This window comes from Camelus bactrianus, chromosome 6 (genome assembly GCF_048773025.1).
Source record: "Camelus bactrianus isolate YW-2024 breed Bactrian camel chromosome 6, ASM4877302v1, whole genome shotgun sequence".
NCBI lineage: Eukaryota > Metazoa > Chordata > Mammalia > Artiodactyla > Camelidae > Camelus > Camelus bactrianus.
In genome coordinates, this window is record NC_133544.1 from 66,163,168 (window position 1) to 66,190,715 (window position 27,548).

General features: G+C 38.6%; 1 protein-coding gene and 1 pseudogene across 1 annotated transcript in view; one reads left to right on the plus strand and one right to left on the minus strand.

Annotated features, from left to right (window-relative positions):
* AVEN (apoptosis and caspase activation inhibitor) overlaps window positions 1-27,548 on the plus strand; it is a 152,905-nt gene that overhangs the window by 24,473 nt on the left and 100,884 nt on the right. Inside the window, exon 2 of the mRNA XM_074365869.1 lies at window positions 11,207-11,384. Within this exon, the coding sequence (XP_074221970.1) occupies window positions 11,207-11,384 (178 nt within the window). The remainder of the gene's footprint in view (window positions 1-11,206; window positions 11,385-27,548) is intronic.
* Window positions 14,857-20,153, minus strand: LOC105077023 (lupus La protein homolog pseudogene; annotated as a pseudogene).

Here is a 27,548-nt window from a genome sequence, read left to right on the forward strand (position 1 = left end):
AAAGATACTTTAAGAGAGCTAGTGTTATTTCAGCCAAATTTTCAGTTTGCCTCCTTAGATTGATTATCGTGGAGCAAGTTTGTAAGTCTGTAAGAAATCCTAATCGAAAGGTAGAAAATGACATTATCTAGTAGTAAAACCACTGTTTTGAGGCATGGAAATGAGTAGATGACTTCATTAAAAAATAAAAATGTATTGACCCTGATTGCGTTGGACAACGTTCAGCAGCATACAAAAGAACTGTGTACGACACTGCAGTTCTTGTAAGCGTTGCTGGAGTAAATAGTTGCTAGTAACAGACTTTTCAGTCCCTTCAGAATCTCTGAATAAGACTTACTGAAATCACTTGCCTTGGTACTTGGCATCTTATTAGAATTAATAGCTACGTGGTAACAGGGACATTGCAAGAAAAATCTTAAGTGATAAATGTTTCAAAATAGCTAACTTCTTGGAGGACACTGCTTAACATTATTGGAACAAGGATGACATCTCCATGCTGTTTAAAATGGCAAGTGGAGGTGGTTACTTTGTCTCACTTTGCAGGGAGCGTTTAGCACTTTATTCTAGGCTTTGTGATGAATTGTTCACAAGTGGACGAATGGGTGAATTTGGGATGGGTGGGTGGGTTCCTCGTAGGTGAAAAGACACTTGGCAAATCATAATATTTTAATAAGCCCAAGAGATTATTCAGAAGACGGTGGTACAGAGCTCTGAATGTAAAGAAGAAAGGAACCTTTTGTTTTTGTCAAAACACCTGTGCTCACTGGAGGAGGGTGTTTAAGTGTTTAAACTGTTTCTTCCTTACGTGCTGTGTGGCACACACGCACCCAGAGACACTTGGGTTTAGCTAACAGTGGGTTCACTACGTTTGTTGGCTGGATCAAAAAACTGTTAGAAGTATTTTGGAAAAGATTCAGGTCCTTTTGCACCTCAGGAGATAAATATTGCTGAGATGCTTTTGACCAAAATGTCATGTGAAAGAAAAAAGGGGAAATTTGTGAGAGCAAAGAGACTGCCACAAGCAAAGACTGAAGGAAGCAGGAGATAAAAGAGACCACGTGAGATGGGTGGATGCCCCTCAGAGTCCATCGCAGCAGTGATCTTTGTTACAATGTGTTTGTTACATAAGTCTGAAAAAAATCTGTTGTGCTCATCTGACAGTACTGTGAACTTCATTCTGATAAGGAACCTAGAAAGTAAAAATTCCCCCAGTTCTGTGTCCACATAGTGATTACTATTCAGGTCTGCTAACAAAGGGTAGTTACTTTTTCATGCTTCTCATTTTCATCAAATTCTCTGAAGCAAAATAACATCAGTGAGAAAGAGATAGGAACTTGGAGAAGGAAAAGGATGGAGTGAAGGTCTCTGTGCATCAAGTCACTGAACAACCGCTTCGTGGGTTGTTTCACCTTTTTTTCTCTGTTCTCTGAGTCTTTCCACCTCACTTTTTTTCCCTTCCATGTATTGATGTCTGTGAGCAAGATGGAGCCTGGACAGCTGTTCTGTTTTCTCCTTTGCCCCTAAAGACTTTGTGTGGAGTTTCTAGGTATATACTTAAAACGGTGAAATTGTAGTGTGATAAAACATTTTGGATGTTGTGGGGGATTTATGATAAAAAAAGCTCTCATCCTTAGTATCGTTGTCCTGATAATAACAACTTTGTGTGGTATTTGATCATGATCCCTTATTGTTCCTGATTTTCACGTGAAATCAGTGTTCCCAAAGGGAGACGCATTTAAGAATGGCCTGTAATATTTCATGGCCCTGGAGCCCCCTCTTCTGTTGTTTTTAAGTGTAAAAATACGGACCTTCTCACATCGGGTACATCCCTGCCTCCTCACCATCCTTCCCCCCAAACCTGGCCTCTTTTCCCTTTCTTTGTTTCTTTTTCTGTTGTCATTGTTCTGAATTTTGATTCTACTTCCAGCAGTTACTCTTCAGAACAGAGCTTGTCCTACAGAGGTGCTTCGCCTGGTTACCTCTTTTTAATTAAAAAAAATTTGGGGGGGGGCATTAGGTCTACTTATTTATTATTATTGCTATTTTTAATGGAGGTCCTGGGGATTGAACCCAGGACCTGTGCATGAGAAGCATGCACTCTACCATTTGATCTATACCTTCCCCCACCTCCCAGTTACTTTTGAGCATTGGTAAGTCCCTGGCTTACTCAGCCCTTCAGACTTTGCTGTGAAGCCCTTGTACGCACGCACTCCGAGCCCTGCTCTCAGTGGCCCGCCAGCTGGGAAGTGTCCAGTGAGCACCGTGGTCTGTTCGGGGATGCGCAGTCTCTCAGCCGCTCCTCCCACAGGTGCTGGTACACGTGGGTCTTAGGACTGCTGGTGCAGTACCTGCCCGTCCCTGGGGCCGCACCCTGCCACCTAGGTTTTGGGCGACGTTCTCCACGGAATTTTGATCTTCCTGTCCTTGTTGCTCTCTGTGGTTTTTCCTGAGGGCATTTGGCAAGACTGAAAAACGGTGTCACCACTGCTACTGTCTGCCAAGAATCCCCAAGTATGTTTTTCTTTTTTTCAAATTTTCCCATGGTTGACCTCCCTGGACTTTGTTTTGAACAGCTCTCAGCCCTTGGTTAGAGGAATGTTTCTTGCTAATTCTCCTTGACCCTGGGCACTGACTTCCAGCAGGAGATAGCGGCTGTTTCCTTCACTGGACTAATCTCAGGCCAGGTGTCCACAGCTCAGGCTGAGTGGTACCCATCCCTCAACTGGAAGTGCCTTCCTCCTGCTCCTCCCGGGCTCACAAGACTGGCTGGTCCTCAAGGCATCTCCCATCCCTGCCGTCCTCCACTGCTGGCGCTTTCTGTTACTCCCGTAATATCTTAAATTTTATCAAAGCACATCTCTCGCTGCTTTAAGTATGTGTTTACTCCTCTGATTTCCCCACAAAACAGTGGTTCTTAAGGGGAGGGACCTGGTCTTGTTTGTTTTGGTATTCCCCGTGCCTGAACTTGGCACCCGGTAACCACTCAAGAAATGTTGGAGGAATGTTGCCAGTCGAGTCATGCAAGGAACAACGTGGCCCTCTTTGGATACGTTGTAGGATAGACAGAGGTGCCACTTAGACTTGTGTTTAAAGAAAGAAATGTATCCTGGTAAGAAACTATGAAGGTGACCATTTTTATTTGTATTTTCAAAATGTGGGTAGGAGGCAGCACTGGCCAAGCCGCATCTACAGAGTCCATTTTGATTGTGACTACTAAAAAAGGTCGTGAGGAATTTAAGAAACTTAGCGCAAACAATGATAATGATGGGGGAATTAGAACTTTATGGGTGTGAAGAAAGGAATGTGGTTAATTTGGGTAGAGGACACCATCACAGACCCAGGTAGACCAGCCCAGTGTGATTTCCATGTGATCTTGCTTGAGAGCAGAGGGTGGATCAGGGCTACCCAGGTTCCTCCTAGATCGATAATTCTGTTCTAATTTAATTTAATGAAGTTCTCTCCCTCTTCTGACTTGAGGGTTTGGGGAACTGGCCAGATCAACAACAGCTATTTAGCGGTCTGTGACTTTTCTGGAAAATGGAGGGTGATGACATTAAAACCTCAGTAACCAAGGAAACCAACCCTGCGCTGGTGGAGAAGTGAGATGCAAATTTAACTGAGGGTCAAAAGAAAATCTGGCCTGTAGAGAACAAACTTATATAATATTGTATATCAACTATTTATATTGAGATATAGTTGATATACAATGTTATATAAGTTACAGGAATACAACATAGTAGTGATTCACAAGTTTTAAAGGTTATATTCATTCCATTTATGGTTATTATAAAATATTGGCTATATTCCCCATTCTATACTGTAGATCCTTGTAGCTTATTTATAGTAGTTTGTACCTGTTAATCCCCTACTCGTCATTCCCTCCTCACTTCCCTCTCTCCACTGGTGCCGCTAGTTTGTTCAATAAAAAATAAATAAATAAATAAATAAATAAAAAGACTATCTGGCACTTCTAGCATTAAGCCCATGCAGTGAAATCCCAGGGAAGATGGAACGAGAGGCAGATGCACCAAAGTAACGCCTGCTCCCTTGGAAAGAGAATAAACCGTCAGAGGCAGCGGTCCAGGAGAGTAGGTTTTATACACTGAGCTTACCCAGGAATGCTCAGTTTACATGCACTCTTCCTATAAAGCTTGATTATTTTTGTGTATACAGAACCTTTTAAACGTTTTTGATAAAGCAGAGTTTTTACTTGAAGGCCTCTTAGTTGTAGCTCTAGTTATTGTGTGACTTAGAGCATAACCACAGCAAAAAGCAAATTGTCTTTGTTATTGTTGCATTTAGTGCTTCCTCTACGGGAAAAATTGTTGATGTTAATCTAGTTTATAGAATTTTACCTGGGAGTTGGGAATCGCAAGGAGAGTTAATTTGGCAGTTGTTAAATCTTTTTTAGCCTCAATTCTTACATGGAGCTCAAATGATAAAGCAGATACGATGAAACTGATCTGTTGCCACGCCCATCCTTCCTTCCATAAGGACTCCGAAAAGGACTTGCCCAAAGAATCGTTTAAAATTACCAGTTAGTCCAATGAAATCTACCGCAGTCCTGCTTCCCAGACTACCCTGAAATCATGGAAGCATAAAACTCTCAAGACCTTCACATTAAAGTATCCCTTATGCGGGCTGCCAGCCAACAGTAATTACCTTTCTATGCCTCCGATTTTTAGGCAACTCTCTGAAACACGTGAGAAAGACAGAAGGACTTGAGGAAAGAGAGTTGCAGGGGCTGAGGGTGAGTGAGGCGGCTTGTGAGAAGAGTCATCCAGCAGCTGCCTTGAGGGTTGGGTTACCGTCTTCTCTGTTCCTCAGATCTCACTCTGTTCTGTTTTCCCTTATCCTGACCCGTATATTGATTAGGAGCGACAAGAAAAGCTGTAGGTAATTCTCGTGCTAGGGAAGCAGTTGAATTTGAATATAGTCTGGATTATTTTTTTCCCCATTCTTAATGGCCACAATATTTTGGAGCTCAAATATTATATGCATTGTTCTGGGCTCAATAGATTTATATATGCCAATATTGCATATACTGATTTTTCAAATATGATCATGTCCTATTATGTATTTTATTTAATATACAATGACAAATGGAAACATCCTTCTTAGTATAGCTGTATGCTGGGTATGCAGCATATTTTAAATTTAATTATTTAATGTAATTTAGCTTCTTGAAATGATTCATAAAAATTATTTTTAATTCTAATACCAAAAGCCATCATTGAACTCTTTAATTATGACTGTGTGTGAATTTTCCTGTTGTTAAAAAGGTAGTTTTTAAAAAACAGTGATTCATTAGTTGCTGCTTATGGTCCAAATGATTATGTAAAATAAAAATGACCTTAATAGGGTTACAAATACAGAAACTGGCAACTAGACTATTAACTAATGATATATTTTAAAGCTTGGTAACATTTAAAGATTTTATAGTAGGATGAATTAGTATAATTTTCCAATTATACACACTGTAACATTTTTGGTTGGATATATTTGACACTATTGCTTAATTACTGAAATTAGTTTCGGGTGATTTTCTGTTGGAAGGGTTCCTTAAATGTGTTCTCTTTCATATCTTTCTATCCCACCTGTTCCCTTCTGTGGTATAATTATATTTTGTGAGGAACAAATAAGGTGGTTGAAGAATGTGTGATTGACTATTTTCAGCCTCCTTATTAGGTTCAAAGCAGGAAAACCTTTTTTACATAGATTTACTCCAGAAGAACAGGGACCTTCGAAAGCTAGGTTTTGGAGTGTAAAAGGCTTTAAATAGGATCTGTTGTCTAGTTGTTACGTATTAGTAACTTCCCAAATTTTACTGGATTGTCTGAGGGCTTTTCATGGTAAAGATAGTCTTTAAACACTGACTGTTGCTTTTTTGAAAGAAGAGGTAAGAGGATACTTAAAAAATAAAGTTGCCTAAACATACTGTTCCTAGGCTGGCCAGTTAAATTAAGCTGATTGTAAGGTAAATAGGACCACAGTTTCTGTGAGCAAATATTTTTATTGCTGTGTGTATGGTACTTTTTGTCTAGTTGTCCTATGCATTATTGAAAATGAGGTGTTGAAGTCTAAATCTTCTTGTTGAACTATTTCTTCCTTCCGTTCTGTCAGTTTTTGCTTCTCATACAGTGGGGCTCTGTTATTAGGGGTATGTGTTTAGATGTTTAGAGTTGTTCTCCTTCAGACTGACCCTTTTATCATTGTATAGTGATACATCTTTGTCTCTTACGACAGTTTTGCCTTGAAGTCTGTTTTGCCCGATACTTGTGTGGCCACTCCAGCTCTCTTTTGCATACCCTTTGTATAGAGTATCTTTTTCCATCCTTTTCTTTCACTTTAATCATATTTTTGTCTTTGGATCTAACATCTCCTGTAGACAGCATATAGTTGGATTTTAAAAAAATCTATTCTGCCAGTCTCTGCCTTTTTGATTGAAGTGTTTAATCTGTTCACATTTAATGTTATTATTGATAGAGCTGGATATCTATACCTGCCATTTTACTTTTTGTTTTCCACATGTCTCCAGTGTATTGTTCCCCTGTTCCTCCTTTACTGCTCTCATTTGCACCAAGTGAGTATTTTTTAATGTAACATTTTAATTCCTTTAACGATTTTTCTCACTTTTTTCCCAGTCATTTCCTTAGTGGTTGCTCGAGGGCTTACCACATACATTTTAACTTATCAGAATCTGCATCAGATAAATTAATTCCAATGAGGCAGAGAAACATTACTCCAACACAACTCTTGTCCCCATTTCCCCTTTTTGTGGCATTATTGTTATACATGTTACATCCTTATGTCACAAAACCAACAACACATTGTTGTAATTATTACTTTATGTACTTTTCTATCTTTTTTCAAGAACATAAGAGAAGAAAGGAGAGTAAACATATTTACAGCCTTTTGTTACAAGAGCCTTCTCGTTTCCTATTTCTAGTCTTCATTTATTTCTGTGTGTTCCCCATGTGGACTCGTTTCCTTAGTCTAACACAGTCTTGCTCCCACTCACTTCCTTTTTGCTGTTGTTGGCAAATGTATTGTTGGGTCTATAACATACAGAGACTTATGTGTGTGTATTGTTTTATACAATTGCTTTTAAAATCAGTTATTGGAGGAGAGGCTATATCAGATACATGATTTGCAAATATTTCTCCCATTCTGTAGGATACCTTTTCCTTTTGTTGGTGGTTTCCTTTGCTGTGCAGAAGCTTTTTAGTTGGCTGTAGTCCCATGTGTTTATTTTTGCTTTTGTTGTCAAATCCAAAAACTCATTCCCCAAGACGGATGCTAAGGAATTTACCACCTGTGTTTTCTTCTAGGCGTTTTATAGTTTCAGATCTTACATTCGAGTCTTTAATTCATCAGTTTTTGTAAGATAGGGGCCCAGTTTCATTCTTTTGAATGTGGCTCTCCCGTCTTCCTGTCACTGGTTAAAGAAAAAAGTGTCTTTCCCCCACTGTATACTCTTAGCTCCTTTGTCATAAATTACTTGACCATATATACATGGGTTTTTTCCTGGGCTCTCCCTTCTGTTACATTGATCTGTTTGTCTGTTTTTATGCCAGTACTGTGCTGCTTTGGTATAGCTTTGTAACATAGTTTGATATCAGGAAGTATGATGCCTTCAGCTTTGTTCTTCCTCAAGATTGTTTTGGGCTATTTGGGGTCTTTTGTGTTTCCATACAAATTTTAGGATTGTTCTATTTCTGTGAAAAATGCCATTGGAATTTTGATAGAGGTTACATTGAATCTGTAGATTGCTTGGGTAATATGGACATTTTAACTATTAATTCTTTTAATCCATGAGCATGCGATAGCTCTTGTTTGTGGCATTCTTGTTATACATACAATGTTTGTGTTGTCAGTCTCTTTCATCGGTGTCTTATAGTTCATGGCATACACCAGACAAATTTCACAATGATGACGTTAACATAATATTGATGCCTTCCTATTTGGGTTTCACATGCTTTTGTCAGTATTTTCTCATTTGTTCTTTCTCTCCAGCATAGAACTTTGCATACTTTATTTTTGTCCTAGATTTTTGCACAAAATGAACCAAATATAAAATCTCTAGGAATTTTTAAGATACACCTTTCTCTAAGTTACATCAAATGTCTTCTAACCTTTATTACTTCTTACTACCCTCTTGTGATGGGGGCTAATGACAACTCTTCTTGTCTCCGCAGTTGAGGTGGAAGTAATGAGATTCTTGTTCAGTGATTTTTCTAAGTTGGGGATTACTGAGTCATTCAGCTGTGCAAGGCCGAGCCTATTAGAAACACTTTGTAAATACTAAATGATGGTGATGGCAGGGTCATTAATTCTGTCTAGGTCTCCAGTCCCCCATTTCAGTGCTTCTCTCTCTGTTAATAGTTCCTCAGCTGTTTTACATCACAGTCGTTTCACATCGAGCTAATTATTTTGCTCAGGTTTACATTTTTACCATGGGCTGTATCTATGTTCAATTTTTTTTTTTTTTTTAACCAGCTGGAGAAGTCTCTCTGAACTCTGTTGACCCAGTGGGCCAACAGAAGGATATTGGATTTTCACAGATTAAACCCCGCAAGTGTTTTCAGCTGTAGTTCTAGCCCCCAAAGTCTCATCAGTTGCAAAGCTATTTTCTTTAGAATATTCTTGGCATTTGTTATTTACATAGCAGATCTCATTCAGTCACATACCTTGAATCTGCCAACATCTTTCGGTTCTGAGAGGCTTACAGAAATGGCAGGAAACTAGGTTTCAGGCAGTCTCTGCAGTCTCCAGATTATAATGTGGATTGCCATCTTTTTGTGCTGTCAGAGGGGTTTATGATGATATTTGAGGGCTGAAAGGGATCTTGAAACGTCAGTTACAGCATTGTTTCATGAAAGCTTATGAAATTTGGTTCAGATGAGGACTATTGGCTAGTGTGAAATTTGTTAGGTGAATAATTGATGGGGAATTAGAAATTTGTACTGGACTAAAATAACACCACACAAACAATTTCCTAGATGAAGATCAGACTTCATCATCCAAACTCATTGGTTAATCTTAGTATTAGTTCTGTTGGCTCAGCCATTTAGCATCTATCATTCAAAAAAAATTTTTTTTTTACTTTATTTTTTGGGGGGGTGGGGAATTAGGTCTTTATTTATTTTACTGGAGGGACTGGGGATTGAACCCAGGACCCTGTGCATGCTAAGCATGTGCTCTAACACTGAGCTATACCCTCCCGCTAGCATCTGTCATTTGGTGTGATGTAATACACGGCTCAGAACACCATCTATAATGTATTTTAGCCAAAAATACTTAACTTGACACTATTGGGCATTTAGATAAAAAAAATTTTTTTAACCCACTATTTCCTATAAACGAATCTATAAACAAATAGCACAGGGAAGCAGCCAGACAGGTCCTTCTGCATTCTACCTGTACTGGTCTCTTCAGTAAATCAATGTCATAAAAATAGAAGTTGTGCTAGATTCAAAGAGACTTAAGGAACAAGCAGTGAGATACAATGCCTGGTCTTGAATTGGATACCAGCTTCAACAAACCAAGTATAAAGGAAATTTTTTGGGTCAGGGCAATTTGAAAATAGTCTGGATGTTATGTATGAATTGAAATTTACTGAAGTGCAGAGGTGGACAATATTGATGAAAAAATCTGTTTACCAAAAAAGTCTACATAAATATATACACAGTAAAACGTTGGAAGTATATACACTAAGATGTTAGTAGTGGTGCTCCCAGGTGATGGGAATGTGGGTTATTTATTTAGTTTTTTGCTTGTCTCTCCTAATTTTCTCCAAATTTTCTGCAATGTACATGTCTTGCTTCTGTATTAATAGAAACTTACTTAAAAGTCTAAAATAATTTGTCCTAATCAGGTGGATTGTTTTAATATATTTTACAAGTTTTTTTTCTTGGTAAGGGTTTTATAATCTTTGGGATTCTCCTTTGAATTATCTTTAGATTCTACATACATCTCTTTTTATTTTATTTTTTTTTTATTATTTTTTAATTCAAGTGCCATCAGTTACAATGTGTCCATTTCTGGTATACAGCACAATGTCCCAGTCAGGCATATACATACATATGTTCATTTTCATATTCTTTTTCATTAAAGGTTATTACAAGACACTGAACAAAGTTCTCTGTGCTATACAGCAGAAACTTTTGCCTCTCTCTTTTCAAAATTTAATTTTTTATTATGGAAAATTGCAAACACATATAAAAGTAGGTAGAATTATATAATGAATTTCCATGTACTCATCATCCAGCTTCAGAAATCAGCAGTTACGCCCAGTTTATTTCATCTCTACCCAGCATTCCTCTCTACCTATTGTTTTGAAGCAAATCCCACATGTCATATCTTTGTATCCATAAATAGTCGATATGTATTTCTAAAAGATAAAACCATTTAAAAAATGGTATCACACCAATCAATAAAATAACAGTATTTCCTTAATATAAGAAGATATTTTCTTATTATTCACATTTATTCAGTCTTACAAGTGATTTGCTCTAGTTATGTTGTTTGACTCAGAGCACAAGTGAGTTCCCAACATTACGAGGGTCACGTGTCCATTAAGCTCTTTTGATCTTTTGGTTTCTCTCTCCTTCCTCACCGTTATTTTCCTTGTAATTTATTCGCTGGACCCTCTGTCTTTTCTTATTTTCTTATTTCTCACATTCTGCATTTTTCTGCCTGCTCTCTTGACATTTTAAAGCCCCAAGACTGGAAACTGTCCTCCAGAATGCATCTGAGCAGGGCTCCCATTTAAAGCTTATAGAATATACTTATGGAGTATGTTTGTAAAAATCTGTAAATTGGAAGAACTGACTTCCATCCTAAAGTCCTTTGAATTTAAGACTCTTACAGCCTTGATTATTTCAGTAAGAAGAGACCTGTTGAAATGGGATACACTGGGGTAGACTTTAGGGATTCAGTTACAAATTTTCGATAGGAGCTCATCAGACTTCCTTTTCAAAGCTAAATGAAAAGTTTACCTTGAAAGTACACTCAGATTTGATTGGGTTCTCTTGAAATATTATTTAATATCCTCAGAGAGCTTGGCTTATAAAATGTGTTCTTTGTTGTGATACCTGTGTACTATTTTTTGTTTTGTTTTGTTTTGCTTTTTTAAAATCTCACTGCTCAGGCTAAGGTCCAGATTTCCACTGGCTGCTTATCGATTTGTCTCTAATGATTGCAGGTGGAAGATGACAGTGATGCAGAGACCTATGGAGAAGAGAATGAAGAGCAGGGAAATTATTCTAGAAGGAAGATAGTCTCTAACTGGGATCGATATCAAGATACTGAAAAAGAGGTCGATAATGAAAGTGGAGAATCACAGAGGGGAACAGATTTCAGCGTTCTCCTCAGCTCTGCAGGTATGAATTTCAGTTGCATGCACGCTGCTTAGTGTTGTGTGAGTTGCATAGACATTTACGTTCCTTTTAAAAGAGCATTTTAATAACTAGCAATTCATTGTTGTTTGGATTTTAAGTGCAGGTAAAGGACAGTTTGTCTAATGGCGTACAGGGAAAAAAAATGACGCTTCTTTAAGTGGAAGTCAGGATTTCCGTGTACTGATGCAGAATGACTTAAGTCCTGGTTGAAATGGATGAAAGGCTTGATAGAAATGAAAAAGACAAAACTATGCCTCTCTACATTGGGCAGTCTGAGAAATAGAAGTGTTTCTTTGATTTCAGAGGGATCAGTACTTATGTTTATACAAAGCTTTACAAAGTTTCTAGAATATATGCTTTTTTCCCCTTCTTTCATAGCCAGGGATATGCATGTTAGTCTGTCACATATGAAAGCCGTATGCGTCTGAACACCAAGCCTTTTTTGTTTTTGGACCGTCTTCTCTATCAAGGTGGAAGGCTCCTTCCTTCTGCGACCAGCTGTTTTTAAAGATTGACTCTCTGGAGTGACGTGCACCAGTGTGGAGCTGGAGGGGGAGGAGCAGGAAGAGGAGCAGGGCTGGCTGTGTAGGAGGCTGCCCCCTAGGGGGGTGTGCCGTGAGAATTTAGAGGATGAATGGAGGATAGATTTCGTGGTTTTCGGGAGTTAGGGATGGGGTGGTGAAAGGTGGGTGTATCTGTAAAAGGGCAACATGAAGTTTCCTCGTGGTGCTGGAACTGATCAGTATCTCCAACCTACAGAAGTGATGGAAGTGTGTAGAACTTAGTATACACACACACTCACGCAAGTGAGTACAGATAAAACTGGGGAAATTTGAGTAAGACTGGTGGATTCTATCTATGTCAAATGTCAATTCCTGGTTGGAATATTACACTATAGTTTTGCAAAATGTTACCACCGAGGCCAAGTGACTAGAATATCTTTCTGTATTATTTCTTATAACTGTATGCGAATTTATAATTACCTCGAAAAAATTGCCAGGTTAAAAAAAATTAAAGGGTGAGGATATGAGATGCTGAGAAATAAAGTGAAAATAATATTTTAAGACAGTTTGTTTTGAATTCCTCTTCTCCCCAACTTTTGTGTTGCTATTAAGTTACACCTTTCTTTTTTCTCATCTGGATTTTTGAATGCCTATACCAAACTAAGAATTGTAGAAGAATTGCATACATGTTTGAAGGCAATTCAAAATACTAGTCTAACCCAAGAGTTACGCACATTGGCTTATGCTTTTGGTTATTTATTTTAGCATTTAATTTATAACATAAAACTTGGCGTGGTTTAGGTCTCATATGTATTTTTCTTGCAGTCTGTTTTTGCTTGTAATTTCTTAAGTGGCTTGTTTATCTGTGATTAGTTTCTTGGGAGATCACAGCTGTTAAGTCTTTTGATATGTGCTTACTTTTCTTCCCAGCTCTGCTATGATCTGTCACTTTCTTTTTACCACAGCATAAGTCTGGGAAGAGAGGCCGTATGATGGGGGTAGGGCTGTATTGGTTTACTTATGAGATGTGGAATTCATTCTGTGATCATAAAATATTAAGAGTGTTCTCTGAAATCCCCCCTGGAAACAGCAGGCACTCCAATAATTGTTGAAGGAACCTCAACTAAATACCATTCAATCAATTGGCCACAATTAAAAAAAAAAAAGTCTAACAGTGCTCTGTATTGGCGAAGACGATGAACACTAAGAATCTCAGCTCTTCTCGTAGGAGAGCGAGCTGGCAATGTCTAGACAAGTTTAGGACGGGCACATCTAACAAAGTGATTTTTTTCTGGGTTGTACATTTACTTGTGCAACAGGGCAGTATACTAAAAATCAGAACCATTCCAAGGAATACGGTCAGCCTAGCTAGAGAATAAGCACGTGCTCTACCATTGAGCTATACCCTCCCCTAAGAGCATTTAACTTAAGATCTACCCTCTTAGCAAATTTTAAGTATGCAGTACAGTACTGTTAGCTGCAGGCACCAGACTGTGCGACAGATCTCTGGGACTTACTTATCTTGCATAACTGAAACTTTCACAACCAGTTTCGATTAGTGGAGTGAGGGCATAATTACTCTAGTTTGCATTTCAGTCTTCTAAAGCGTATATAACCTTTTGATTCTATTTTCTATTTTTCTTTTAGTATATAATTTCTTCCCTAAGTGCCAAAGTATCCAAAGTTAGACGTAACCTACCAACGTTGAAAATTTTGATTTTCTATAAAAAAGTTTACGTTTAAGTTCAGCTTATGGTGTTACAGTCTCTCCCTTGTCACTGTTGCTTCATATAAGGAGCTCAGGCCCCTGAGTCTTAACGGATCTGGATTTGAATCCTGTTTTATCATGTTTCCGTCTAATCTTAGGTAACACATTTCTCTTTGTAGGAAATGCAGGAATACTAGGAGGTAACAGTGCTTGATTTGATGATGTCAGCATCTTACCCCAAATTAACCACTGATTTTAGTTCTACTTAGTAGGTAACCATGGTGCCTAGATTTAGTATTTATCTGATTTTTTCTTTTTTTTTTTTGGTAGAAGCTTAATTAACTCTATTCATTAAGACCAATTTCTTTTTTTCTTGAATGTTAGACATAATAGAATTTTTGTATCTTTGTGTTCCTGAGAAATTGAAAGTTACCCTTGGGCATAATATAACTGATTTAATTGATTTATTGAGTCCTTTTTTGAATAATCAGTGGTGGTGATCTGAGTTGCTGAGCATTTAAAAGTTGGTGGCCTTCGGTTAAGTCATAAAATACAGACTTTTCCCCTTTTAGCACTTGGCTCCCTATAGTTATTCGTCTGTTTTTCTCCTTCATCTCAATGTCTGCCACATGCCATGAAGAATGGCCACTGCCAATGGAATGTGTGAACCAGACTTGGTCTCTCAGGCAAGGTGCTATGCTTTGGACTGTAATTGAGACAGTACTTTCTATTCCAGAATTCGCTGTGCTGTGCATACTCCTCTGGTCCAGTTCTCATCTGCCATTCTGACGGCAGACCTTTTGCTAAGAGAATATGTAGCTTAATGTGGTATTGTTCTCCTACTCAGATTTCCACGACAGCAGTGACATTTTTGAAGACCACTAATAAATTCAAAGAATGAATTCCTATTGCGCACGCAGTTGGTGTACATGTACGTGGATGTATTAACTTTTGAGGACAGTTGGTCATTTTTCAGTAAAATACTTCCAACTTTGGAAGGTACTCTAGAGAAATTCTAGCACGTGTGCACCAGAAGACATGTGTGTGAATGTTCAGAAGAGCCACAAATGGAAGCAACTCAAGTGCCCATTAAGTGGAATGAATATATAAATAAACAGATGAATCTCTCAAATATAATGTGAACACACCCAAAATACCTCAGTATGATCCTATTCACATAAAGTTCAAACATGAGAAAAAAAAGTAAACTGTATTATTTAGGCATGCATGTTTAAATGGTAAAATGAAAATCAAGAAAATGATTATTACAAAAATCAGGGTTGTGGTCTCCTCCAGTGGAGCGATGAGGGGTAATGACTGGGGAGGGGCCCACGGTGGGGGTGGGGTGGGGTGAGGGAGCCTGCCGTGATTGTCGGCAGTATTCTATTTCTTGGCCTGGATAGCTGTTAGTTATGTTTATTTAATAATTCTTTAAACTGTATTTATGTTATGCCTATTCTTTTATTTTACGTACTCTCAATACAAGGGGAAAAAGTCTCAAAATGAATCTCTCTTGGTAGAATTTCAGTTACTACCGTAGACCATGGGAAACATTTTTGGGGAAGCAGTCCTTTTCAGCACCCGCCAGCTGGGGTCTTCAACATGCAGGTGCTTTCTGCTTTGGTTGAGGTCCTGGCCAGGGACAGTGGCATCTCATTTTTATAAGTGGAGGATATGGGAAGAGGATGAGTTTGCTTGAAGTCCTACTTTTCCTGGTAGGCTTGGGAGTCTTCAGATAATCTTTTTAGTAGTCCTTCTGTAAGCCTTCAGCTGGTAGCTTGTCATGCCTCCAGCTTTTCTTCTTGAACAGTAGTGTTCTTGCAGCTCTAACCTCTGTTTCATGAGCTTGGAAAACGGTACGATACTCTCACATTCAGGCATAAAAAGTTAGCTCTTTAGCAAATTTTCTGCCTCCCACTTTTTTTCAAGTGGTGAGTTACTGAAATCACGCCATATGCTTTATCCTTTTCTCCCCCCGAGATGTCACAGATAGCCAGAGCTAGAAAAATGTTTACAGTGTGAGCAGGATGCACTGGAGCAATATTGAAAATAAACTTGAGACAAAATCTTTTATGTGCAAGTCTATAAGCTGTTTATTTTAAGTGGAACAAGTACCGATGAAATCATTAGCCCACGGTGGGCTCAGCACAGTTGTCCAGGCATATTTTTATTTAAAGCTGTTACAGGAAGAGCCCTTCTATTTACTAGATGGGATGCTGCCTGACTCGTGAATCATTGAATAAAGCCAATTAGACCTTCAAAAAAAAAAAGCAGCTATATGTCTTCCTCAGGGTAATTTTATGAAAAGGTAATTTTGGGGGTAGATTTTAATTATAATATTATATGTGTATTTTGCCTCCATCTCCTTTTGCCAGCAATTAGGCTGAAAGGGAAAAGAAAGCTTGTCACTCTGGCAGCCTGTACTTTTTAATTAAACTTTGAACCTCTTTTCCCATGAGGCAGCAGGACAGTTGAGTCGGATTTGCCCTCATTGATTCAGTTCTTTTTGTTCTTCTCTTTTTATACAGTGTGCATGTTACTAGTTTTTTCCACTAATATAATCTCATGTAACAAAGACAGTTTAGTGGAAGAACCTTCCCTTTTGATGTTTGAATAATTTGAAATAAGACAAACAACGACACATAAAAAAATCTTTATTTGGACGATGACAACAAAAAGACAGGTTAGACCACACACAGCACAACTCTTTCCTTTCTTACAGCTGGGCATTGAAGTGGGTTGAATTTGATTTTTCTTTTTTCAAACCTCCAGCAATAATTAAACAACTGAATACCTAGAAGCTTGTTTGCTGCCCCTACTGGTCTCCGGCACCATTCTGTGTTTTCTATTGTTTTGATGAATGTTCTTCTCTGTCTCTCTTTACTGGTCCAGCTGCCTCATTTTTGTCATGTCCATCATCGTTATCAGTTTTCCTTTCCTTGCTCTGAAACTGTTTCCTTTAACAAACCCAGCCTAGGCAGCTTTAATTCCCTTTATGCTCCCTTTAGATCTGTGACCTTTCGATTTCCATTTGTGGAAGGATTCTTGCTGATTCTCTGTGACTTTTTTCAGTGCTGTTTTTTGCACCTCTCTTTGTACTTCCCAGCTCTCTTCTTTGTTCCTCCATTGTGGGTTACCTTATTGGCTTCTTCGGCTTTATTTTAGTGCTTCTTTAGCTTTTTCATGAGATAGAATTGTTTCCCTCTTTTGCTCCTTTGATAAAGTCTGTCCATTTTATTCCCCCACAATGTGGGGAAAGGAAATGTAGATCGTCTCTACAGGTTGCATCATCTAAGTCATCCAAAAATTTCAGCAAACATCCAGTCTTTTCCAGAGATATCATTTCAGCATTTATAGCATGTCTGTTTCCTTCTTGTTGAGCTCTCAGTGTAAATTACACTTTATTTTGTTTTCTCCTTTTTTTTTTTTTTTTTTACACAAATTAATCTTCCTTGAAAAGTATTAGAAGGTCTATGTCTTTATGCTTTTGGCCAGGGGTCTCATCAACTTTTTAGCAAAATCGGACACTGCAAATACTGATCCCTTAAATGCTTTGTATATGGTGTTTCTCATTTGAATATTTTGTGCTTGACCTTTTTCTTCTAATCTTTGTTTTATCACCAAGGGCTGTATCAGTTGAGAAGCCTTTTATAAAAAGGAATCTTTTTTTACATCACTTTGTATATTCATCAGTCATCAGAGACATTTTATACTCATCAGAGAGGATTTTGCATGGAAAGCTCCTGATTTTAACTTTATCTTTATTTCCATGAGTCTTCCTCTCCCCCTAGATTTCTGATTTATTATTAAAAGATATGAATTAGGAGCAGCCAGTTGGAAGAGGTGCATAGGGCAAGTTATAGGAAAAGGCAAGGAGTTTTCATGCTTTCCGAGGGTGCCACTCTCCTGGAATATTTCCATGAGTTTTAACTTTGATTTTTCCCTTTGTACTTCTATCAACGTCTGTAGGCAATTCAACCTGTTGACTTTTATTATCTCCAGAGGTACTCAGCTTTCATTCAGTTTGATCTGTTTCTTAAAAAGTTTCTCATAGCAAATTAAAGTCATTGAAATAATACTTGGTTTGATGATGGATTTTGGTCCCTGAGTAGCCATTTTCCCGCCGTCTCCATTTTCGGCGGTTGTGGCTGTCTCTCTGAGCCCAGTCCTGCAGAGCTGAGCCACAGGACCATCAGCAGTGACCAAAGTGTCTCAGGTTCATTTTACGAACCCAATGTTTATTTATGTAGATTATTAGATAAGCTTGATTATTCTTGCTTAGAAGTATCTTAATGACAGGACATTATTGAATCTTTTGGGTTTTGACTTGTGTTCCAGATACTGTTCTGGTGGATAAACATCTAACTGGCAGCGTCATCAAATCTGCATGTTAACAGCATCTCACACATTGCTCTCAGTGCTGCTGTCTCCCCGCTCAGTCTCTTTACTCTTGTGGACTCATACTTCCCTTTAAAAAATGACCATCATATAAAGGAGGGTTTTGGGGGGCAGAGCAAATGAGTGCTCCTGATCCATGTCATATTTAAATAGAAGTTGATAAGTTCTCTTTACTTGCTCTAGAAAAAGAATAAAAGAGCTATTTTGGTAAAGCCTTTAATGAAAGTCAGTTTGGAACCTGTTCTAATATAATAAGCATGAAACATAAGTTTAAAGGCTGTGAAAAGGGCAAATATAACCTTAGGATTGTGATAACAAAGTCGTCTGTTTCATTAAGTGCCCCTGAAATGTACTGTGTGTATTTTGGTAGTAGAGTGGAAGGTGAATTTGATTAATGATGTCACCTCAACTGTCACTTATTAGCTACATGTCCTTGAGGGATTGAAACTCTTGGAACTTCCTTTTTAATCTTTTAAAACTGTGAATTAGAAATAATACCTGCCTTGCTTCAATTCCAGGATGGTTGTGGGGATCATGTAGCATTATTGAAAAATTATGAAGGTGCTATACAGAGTTAAGAATTATTTTGTAGGCAAAGAAAAACAAACTGCTGGGGTAGAGTGTGTAAGTGTGATGACCAAGAAAAGCCAGTTGTCCTGTTTGAAATTAGGCCATTAACATGGGGCTATCATTAAAATAATGACATAATCCTGACATATGTAATTAGAATATAAAACAGAATGTCATTAGCTCATTTTCTCTTTTATGGGATTTATTGACCTCTTTCAATCTCTACGGCTACAGAGGTGACACAGAGAACTTGAAAGATGATTAAAAATGGGAAAAATCAGATCTTTGATGAAAGGTTTATGATGCCAAGGGAAAAAGCCTGAAAGGTAATTTACTAATTGTCATATGTGTTTCAAGCCCTAAAAACAACGGTAAAAGACCAAATGTGCTCATCTAAAGTGTAGGGGATACAGGTCAGATGTTTGTGTGCATTTTGTACATGAGATGTCAACTGGGCATATAAGGAAGTATTGGGGGATCATTTTGATTGGAAATCTTTCAAAATTAATTGGGTTTTATTTGACCAGAATGGATTCAACAATGGTCCTTCCCGCTGCACAGGGACAGGCAAGGTGATTTATCAAGGAATTTTTTTTCACCGTATAATTCTGTTCTCTTGGCTTCTTTAAATTTTGCAGTGGTTCTATTTTATCCAAGTGCATTAAGTTAACACATCCAGTGTTCTCAGAAGGGTTAGGCTTAAGATAAATAAGCAAGGAACATGTGTGTAAATGGATCCCTGTGGCCATTAGTGACCCTGTGAAAAAATGACGTTAAGCTGACAAGCTGATGACAGTAAGTGTTGCCATTTCCTGAGTACCTCCTGGGTGCAGGCTCTGTATAAGATGTGTCACATAGACTCCTTTCTGTATCATTGATTCAGAACTGTAACTGTAGGGTAGATTTCATTATCTCTGCATGTGTAGAAATTAAGCCTTAAAAATAACAATAAATAATATGAACAAAATTCACGTGTGTAACAATATATAGCAGGGTAAGGATTCAGACTTAAGTATGCCTGGATTCAAAGTTGGCATCTTTCCCACTTGATACTCTGCATTAAAATCTTCGTATATATCATTGTCTAAGATTCACATTCACTTGTCTATTTGTTTCTGCAAAAGGAAGCTGTTTCCATTTGGTCTGCAGCTTGGGAGAGGGTTTGTGGTTGGTTAAGAAGTTGCCTTTGGGCTGGAGGCAGAGACTCAGGCAGAAGTCCGGAGGCCAAGGAGTCCAGTCATGCTTAAGGGCGAGCCTTTCAGAGGGGCCTCAGCCAGCCCTGTCTCAGGCTGGCCTGAGGAGTTTGGTCAGGTGGTTGTCCTTGATGAATTTTAGCTCCTCATCCAGGAAGTGTTTCTCCAGGAAGTCACAGGGATGGGAGTCTCTGTGGGTGAACCCAGGGCATGCAGATTCAGCAGGCCCTGGTTCAGGGTTTCTCCCAGGGCCACGGCCCCCTCGTTGGCACCCAGGCTGTGACCCCACTCGTCCTGAGGCAGCTTCTGCACGTCCTGGAAGAGGACTCAGCTGCAGCCTTGGTTTTGCATATTCTGGAGATGTTTGGCACCCTTGCATTTTTCCACTAGCTCATGGCTGGCCGTACTTCTGCAGTGGGAATAGAAGCCCGGAGAGAGAGACAGGTATGGGAAGCCCATAGCTGCAGGTTGACCAGGTGGGTGATGGCAGCTTTGACCTGGTGGAATAATTCTGGTGGATGTGGGAGCTCATGGTTGATTGGAGACAAGGAGCTAACCACAAAAAAGGTGTTACTATTCTGAGAAGCAAGGAGATGGTCCTGGAGGCTTCAGCTGGAGAGGAGATTAAAGGATGATCAGAGGCTCAAGCAGGGAGCAAATCGTTGGGTCTGTTCCACCCAATATTGTTGAGGTAAGAGACAGACCCAAGGACTGCCTGGTGATGCTCATTCTTTTGGTTTTCTTTAAAAAAAGCCAATATCATAAATGAGGAAAAACTCAAATGTCCATTTTCCAGTTGAAAGGCGACATAACTCAAAAGATGAGAACACATAGAGGTTACCACTGTGTCTTCCTAGTGTGCTGTCATATTTGAAGTGGGATGGAAGGAATACCTTCACATGGTTTGTTATGAGAACACTACATTGGTCCCAGAATTTTCAGTTACCTAGGAGTTGAATTGATGCTAATGAAATATCATTATCTACTGCTTAACTTCGTGACTGAGTGTGGTGTACATTCCCCAAATAGTGAGGATGTCAGTTTACTGCTTTTCATAACCTGTGATGAGAATTCCTCTTGGAAATTGAATCTGTATCTTACTGTTTTGTTGGTACTTGTGAAGGGGACTCAAGAGCCTGTCCCCCTCTATTATCCCTTAAATATTGCATCCTGCGTGTTGTGCGTGGAGGGAAATATTTCATTTATAATAACAACACTGCTAGTCTCTTAAAATCGTGAAGTTTGAGAGTTGGTTTTGTCTATTCATCTGTTGCTAGCTAAGTGGATAATTTATGTGGCTTTAGTATTTTCCTTTAGAATTCTGGGATTATAAAGAGTTTTCTGCTTTGTGTTTATGGAGTTTAGTTATTACAGCAATTCATAGTGAAATTTGAGGTCATCATGAATAACTTTGAATAACCAAAATTAGTAGATTTCTAAATTTGTTATCACAGATTTCTTCCCCCATGTTGGGAAGACAGCATGCGTCACATCTGTGAGACACGATCAGACAGACCTTGGCTGTGTGGCATTCTGCTGTTTACAGATTTATAGAAACTTCCAGTTTTAGAGATGGAAAAATCCTTGGAGAGAACTCTTTCATTATCTTTTCATTTCTTGAGCTATTTTTGAACATTTCCTAGGAATTAAAGAGGATGAAGTTTAAGGAGATTAAATGACTGTGTACATGGTCATAATATCGACCAGCTGTCCTTGACTTCAAACTCAGGATTCCTAACTGTATTCATTCATTTACAAACACTTAACCCGTGTCTACATGTGTCATGTGTCAGGCCAGGTGCTCAGAGTACAGCAATGCCTAAAACTCCCTACCACAGGAATATTGTTGGGAGAGGCAACAAGGGTCCTGAGCATTCCTGCAGGTTCTTGCTGTACAAGCCAGGGATGCAGGACCCTGACCACCCTCTATCTGGGGCAGTGTGCAGCCATGCGGGATGAGGGAACATCCCACCTAGGCAAAGGTCAGGCTTGCTTCCACTTACCGTTAAGAACAGTGAGTCTCCTAAGCTTAATGTTCATTTCCTGTGACATAACCCACAGCATGTACATGATTCTAGGATGAGCTCTTTGAACTACCACTCTAAGGCAGAGGGGGCAAAGGAACCAACACAAATAAGCAGGAAGCTTTGGCTGTGAGTAATCAAGTCCCTGGTCTCTTATCCAGAAGGCTTATGCCTTCTGCCAGCATCCATGAAACAGTAATAGGCTAACTTATTATCTTACGAATAGGTAAATCTCAGAACCTGCATAGCCCTTGGCAAGTATCACTTATGAGATGATATAGGTGAGAAAACCAACAATTTTAGTTCAGTGTGGGAGGCACAGAGTGTTGTGGGACAACTAAGGGGGAGGCTGGGAAGGTCAGGGAGGCTTTTCTGAGGGCATTGCTATTGGACTGATCATACTAGATTTTCTGTCTGTTAAGGGTAGATCTTTTTATCCTTGGCATATGTCAGAGTACACAGCATGTGGTTCACGACTATAAGCTAGCTGAATGGATGAATAAACTGTTGTTTGTGGCTACTGGGTGTGATTTTGTGGCTACTGGCTATGATATATTGCATCAGTGGTTCATACACTTGCTACTAAAGTTTGTCTCCTTTTAGAGATAAATGCACCCCAGTGTTCATAGCAACACTATTTACAATAGCCAAGTACATGGAAACAACCTAAATGTCCATCAACAGATGAATGGATAAAGAAGATATATGTGTGTGTGTGTGTGTATACACACAGAATGAAATATTACTCAGCCATAAAAAAGAATGAAGTAACGCCATTTGCAGCAACATGGGTGGACCTAGACATTATTATATTGAGTGAAGTAAGTCAGACAAAGACAAATATCATATAATATAGCTTATATGAAAATCTAACAAAAATGATACAAATTCTATTTACAAACCCAAAACAGAATCACAGACATAGAAAACAAACTATGGTTACCAAAAGGGAAAGGGCAAGGAGGGATAAATTAGGGGTTGGGGATTAACAGACACACATTACTATATATAAGGTAGATAAACAACAAGGACCTACTGTATAGCACAGGACAGGAACTATATGCAATTTCTTATAATAACATATAATGGAAAAGAATCTGAAAAGAAAATATATACATATGTACATGTATAACTGAATCACTTTGCTGTACACCTGAAACTAACATTGTAAATCAACTACACTTCAGTTAAAAAAAAAAAACAACTGTAATCTTGGGAAGATAGTCTTCAATGAAAAGCAACTCACTTTGCAACCTAGCATATATCTGTTCCAACAAGTGAGGAAAGTGGTCGAGTTGCAGAGTATCTTGTATGTGGATTCATTTAATACTAAGTGATATTAAGGCTCAATTATTTATTTTTGAACTTTTTATTTACCTAAAACTTCTTAGATTGTTTTTTAGAGGAGGTTGCAATGATAGTTCCCTTATACACTTCCCCGCATATTAAATAACATCTTAAATAAACAGCACATTTATCAAAACTAAGAAATTAACATTGGTGTACTGCAGATTTCAGTTGAATGCCCCCCCACCCCCGCCCCGAAGTCCCTTTGTTGTTTTAACTCAGGATACCGCGTTGCATTTATTTGCCTCCTTAGTCTCCTCTAATTTGTGACAGTTTTTAATTCTTTTCTGGAGCTTGACACTTGCAGAATAGTGGTTATGTATTTTGTAGGACGTTCCTCCACTTGGGTTTTTCTGATGTTTCTCATGATTGGATTGAGGTTATGGATTTTTTGGGGAATACCACAGATAAGATGTGCCTTTCTTGTTGGCACACATGATATCAACATGACATTGCTGATAATGTTAACTCTGATCACTCGATGAAGATGGTATCTGTCAGGTTTCTCCACTGTGGTGACTTCCTATTCTCTGTTCACTGAGTCCTACTCACACTCAGGGGGTGGGAATTAAACTTCACCTACTCAAGGGAGGAGTATCAAGGAATTTGTGAGCATATGTTAAAACAATGACAGTAAATAATATGTTGGGGGAAATATTTTGAGGCTGTGCAAATACCCTGTTTCTCCTTGAAGGCTCAAGGGAACCAGTTCTCCCAGAATGAGGCCAAGAATTGCCCAAGACAAGAAGTCAGCCTGCAGTGACTAAACATTCAGCTTTTTAAACTTGTCTGTGCTTTATTGCAGAGCTATCTGTAGTATAAATGGTCATATTCTTGTGTCATTGACCCTTCTGTTAATTTCTTTGAAGAGTAGAAGCATGTATATTAACTGAATGGGATGAATGAGGTTACATTTGTTAAGCAAGGTAAAACATCAATAATTGGTTAATCAGTTACAAAATGCTCATTTTATCTCTTAGCACTTGTTGGCTACCAAGTAAGTAGGTACATATATATGTGTGTGTGTGTGTATATATGCACACCCATATGTATAGGTAGGTATGTGTGTATATGTAGGTGTATATATGTATGTATATATAATGAATAGCTACGTTCCAAATGACTTGTATACATTCTAAAATCCGTTGATCAGAAAAGCTTCGTTTAATGTTGTGCTTCTTATGCAAAAGAAGTCACGGTGTCTCATGCAATCAAGAGGTGCAGTCTTCCAAAAGCAACCCAGTAGGAGTTGATAGTTGAGAAGGCATATTTCAGTGAGCCAGCAGGTATCCCAACACATACTGCCTTTTTGGCTGATCTTCCATGGAAATTGGAATAATTCTAGGGTAGCCATTGTTGCCCCAAGGGTGCTGGCTAAACAGGGGCTGGTCCAGAGAGATAATGTGGTTAATGTGCTTTTAGAATGATAAGAGGAAAAACATTATGACATTTCGATGTATGACATAACAACTTATTCCGTACTGCTATTCTCAGCAGCCCCATAATCTAAACATATTTTTTGCTTAAAAGTTTGAGTAAGGGAAAATCTGGAATAGTAGTTATTTGGTATAGTGCTAGATGTGGGTAAGGGCTTTTTAGCATTTAAAAAAATTTGTAAGATCATTAAAAAAACATGATCATGATTTGGCAGCAGTGATTTAATAGCAGTCAGTCAAATTGAATTTGACCGTTGGACTGAAATTTAGCCTCTTAACCATATGTTATTGCTTTGCTCCAGAGCAGATTTTAATGATGAACTATTGTCAGAAATACTTTCATTTATTTCTTCTGATTTTGCAAAGCACAGCACTTCTAATTCTTGAGGTCATCAGAGTCGGGTTTGGGTGAGAAGGGTTGGAGGTTGGGAGGGGGGTACTCTTGCAGGAATTTGCAGTGGAGAAAGCAACATTGTGGTGAAATGTATTGGGATCATTTCATGTTAACTTAGGTGGAGTTACAATAACTATGTTAATTTGGGATAGAGGGAGTAGATGAGGTGTAGATATAAACAAATGTGTTAAAATCGTTCTTGTTTATAGAGCACCTGGCTAGCTATTTGGCACTTGATGTACAATATTTTATTTAACTTCAAGATAATCCTGCAGGGTTGGTGTTAGACCATTTTATACTTGAGATTCTGTAAAACCTACAAATTAGGTTTGAGTGATTTCCTAACGTCATATAACTAGTACATGACAGAACTGCAGTGTACTTTCCTATCAGCCTGATTCCAAAACCCATCACTGTTCTTTACTGAACTCTTACTTTCTGACTTTGCACACGTTGGCTGTGCAGCAGTAGGCCCTTTGGGTATATTGTATAGAAAATGAGTCATTTCGCGCTTTGGGAACAATTATATCCCACCCCCTACCCCTCTTGTAGTTTAAAAAAAAAAGAGCAAAGGCAAAACTTATAGCTACTTAAAAAAATTATCTCTGTTGGATAGTTTGGTGCCTTTTGCTCTTATCATGTGAATGGAAACATTACTCTGGTTTCTTGCTACTTGTCTCATTTATGCTGAAAAATATGGAAAACAAAATAGGGACTTATTTCAGCTGACTTAGATTATTATGACAGAGGTACTCAGGAGCTCTGATACGGAAATGAGTCTTTCTTGATAGCTGATAATTATTAACTCAAGCAAAAAGATAATTATGTGTTAAGCTACGTATGCTGTGTATGTGTAAATGAAATTCATCTGCTGCTTATTGGGAAAATTGACAAGGCATAACTATGGTTAATATTTTTCACATTACCTTCTGGGTTTCTTATTTAGAGATCGTCCCATAACTTTGAGAGCAAATCCAAAGGGATTGTTGCCAGGGCTTGCAGGAGTCTTGGAAAAAGTTGTGATTGTAAACTCAGTGTAACCTCAATAGACCATTGGGCATTCCGGCAACTTAATGATCCGTATTGCAAAGAGTTTCTGAATCCCAGGTTAGTCTTTTTTTGTGTTTTCATTGGAGGCTCTCGTGCTGTCATTTTTAGGGTAGGCTAGATTTAACAATATGAGAGCTATATATTTTCCTTATATTTTGAAGTCAGAATGGTAATGCATATTAGTTCATTCTATTCTTGATGCTTTAGTTTGGATATGGTGTAAGTGGGATTTGGGAACAGCTAAGATAACTGCCTATACCTCTACTCAGCGGGAAGTCATGTTGGGCTCTCTCGGTGATAATGATAAATGGGCCAAGTTGTCGGACAGGCTCTATCTTTAGACTTCCACCTCTTTTTTTCTCTTTGGTGCTCCCTTTTCTTTCCCATTTAGGTACTTGACTACCTGTTGTGGTGCCCAAGGCTTTTATGTACTCATTTATACTTTGCTTGCTCTCAGGGTACCTCTCCTGGGAACTCCGTACATGTATGTTTGATGTTCATACTCTGTGCTCATGTTGCATATGACCGTCTGGCCACGACTGGAGAAATCAGAGGGAGCATTGCTTGGGAGGCAGTCCATCTGGAGCGTTCACGTGGAGGACTATACTAGGAAAACACCCTTGTATCAGTAAAGCAACAGGTGGAGTGAAATCATTTTAGAACAGGCTGCTCAGTGAGGTCTTGTCAAGTTGAGACATTCCCAGTGCACTGGTGCTTGAAAGGTATGCTGCTAACAAAAAGATATTATTAAATCTGGTCTGTGTAGGAGGGTGCATGTCTGTCAGCTATACAGTGCTGCTCCTAAATAAGAATTTGCTGTTCCTGATGTAACTTTAACACAATGTATCTTCACCTCTGCATGTCTGATGTTCTGTGCCTCATCTCCACTGTGCCTGGTTGCTATGAGCTGTACCAATTTACTGTCGGATCATGTAAAAAATAGCACTAATTCTACCAGAATATTTTGAGTCTTCTCCCCTGTTGTTCTTATACTCTCCTTTTTTTTTTTTTTTTGCTTTAACACTCAAAATCATAGTGAAAAAGTGAGTTGCTTCTTATTTTGAAATCCAGAGAATAGAGAATTGAAAACTGTCATTATATGATAAATTCGTCACTAAAGCAAGTAAATGTTCACCTGAATGATTTCTTCTAATATCCAGTCTTAAATCTCTTGGGTTGCTCCTGCTATTCCAGTAACCAGCAGTTGACATAAAAATATGCAGCCACACATAAGTTGCTTTTTTCTTGACCACTGAAAATCTCTCTTGCTTCTCTATGCACACCCTTTAAGATCCCCAAGGCTGACAAACTAACTGCTCTTAGTTGAGTGAAGTTGGTGCATTTTGAACTTTTGATGTCATTTTCCTCATTCTTCAAGGGGGCATCATAGAATGTACACCCTGAAACAATCTTACATATCACTTTTCAAATTGGGAAGGGGAGACTCATATGAGTTGGGGTTTAACCTAAGGCCATGTAGATATTTGTTGGAGATGAATTGCTCAGATAAATATCTTTTCTGT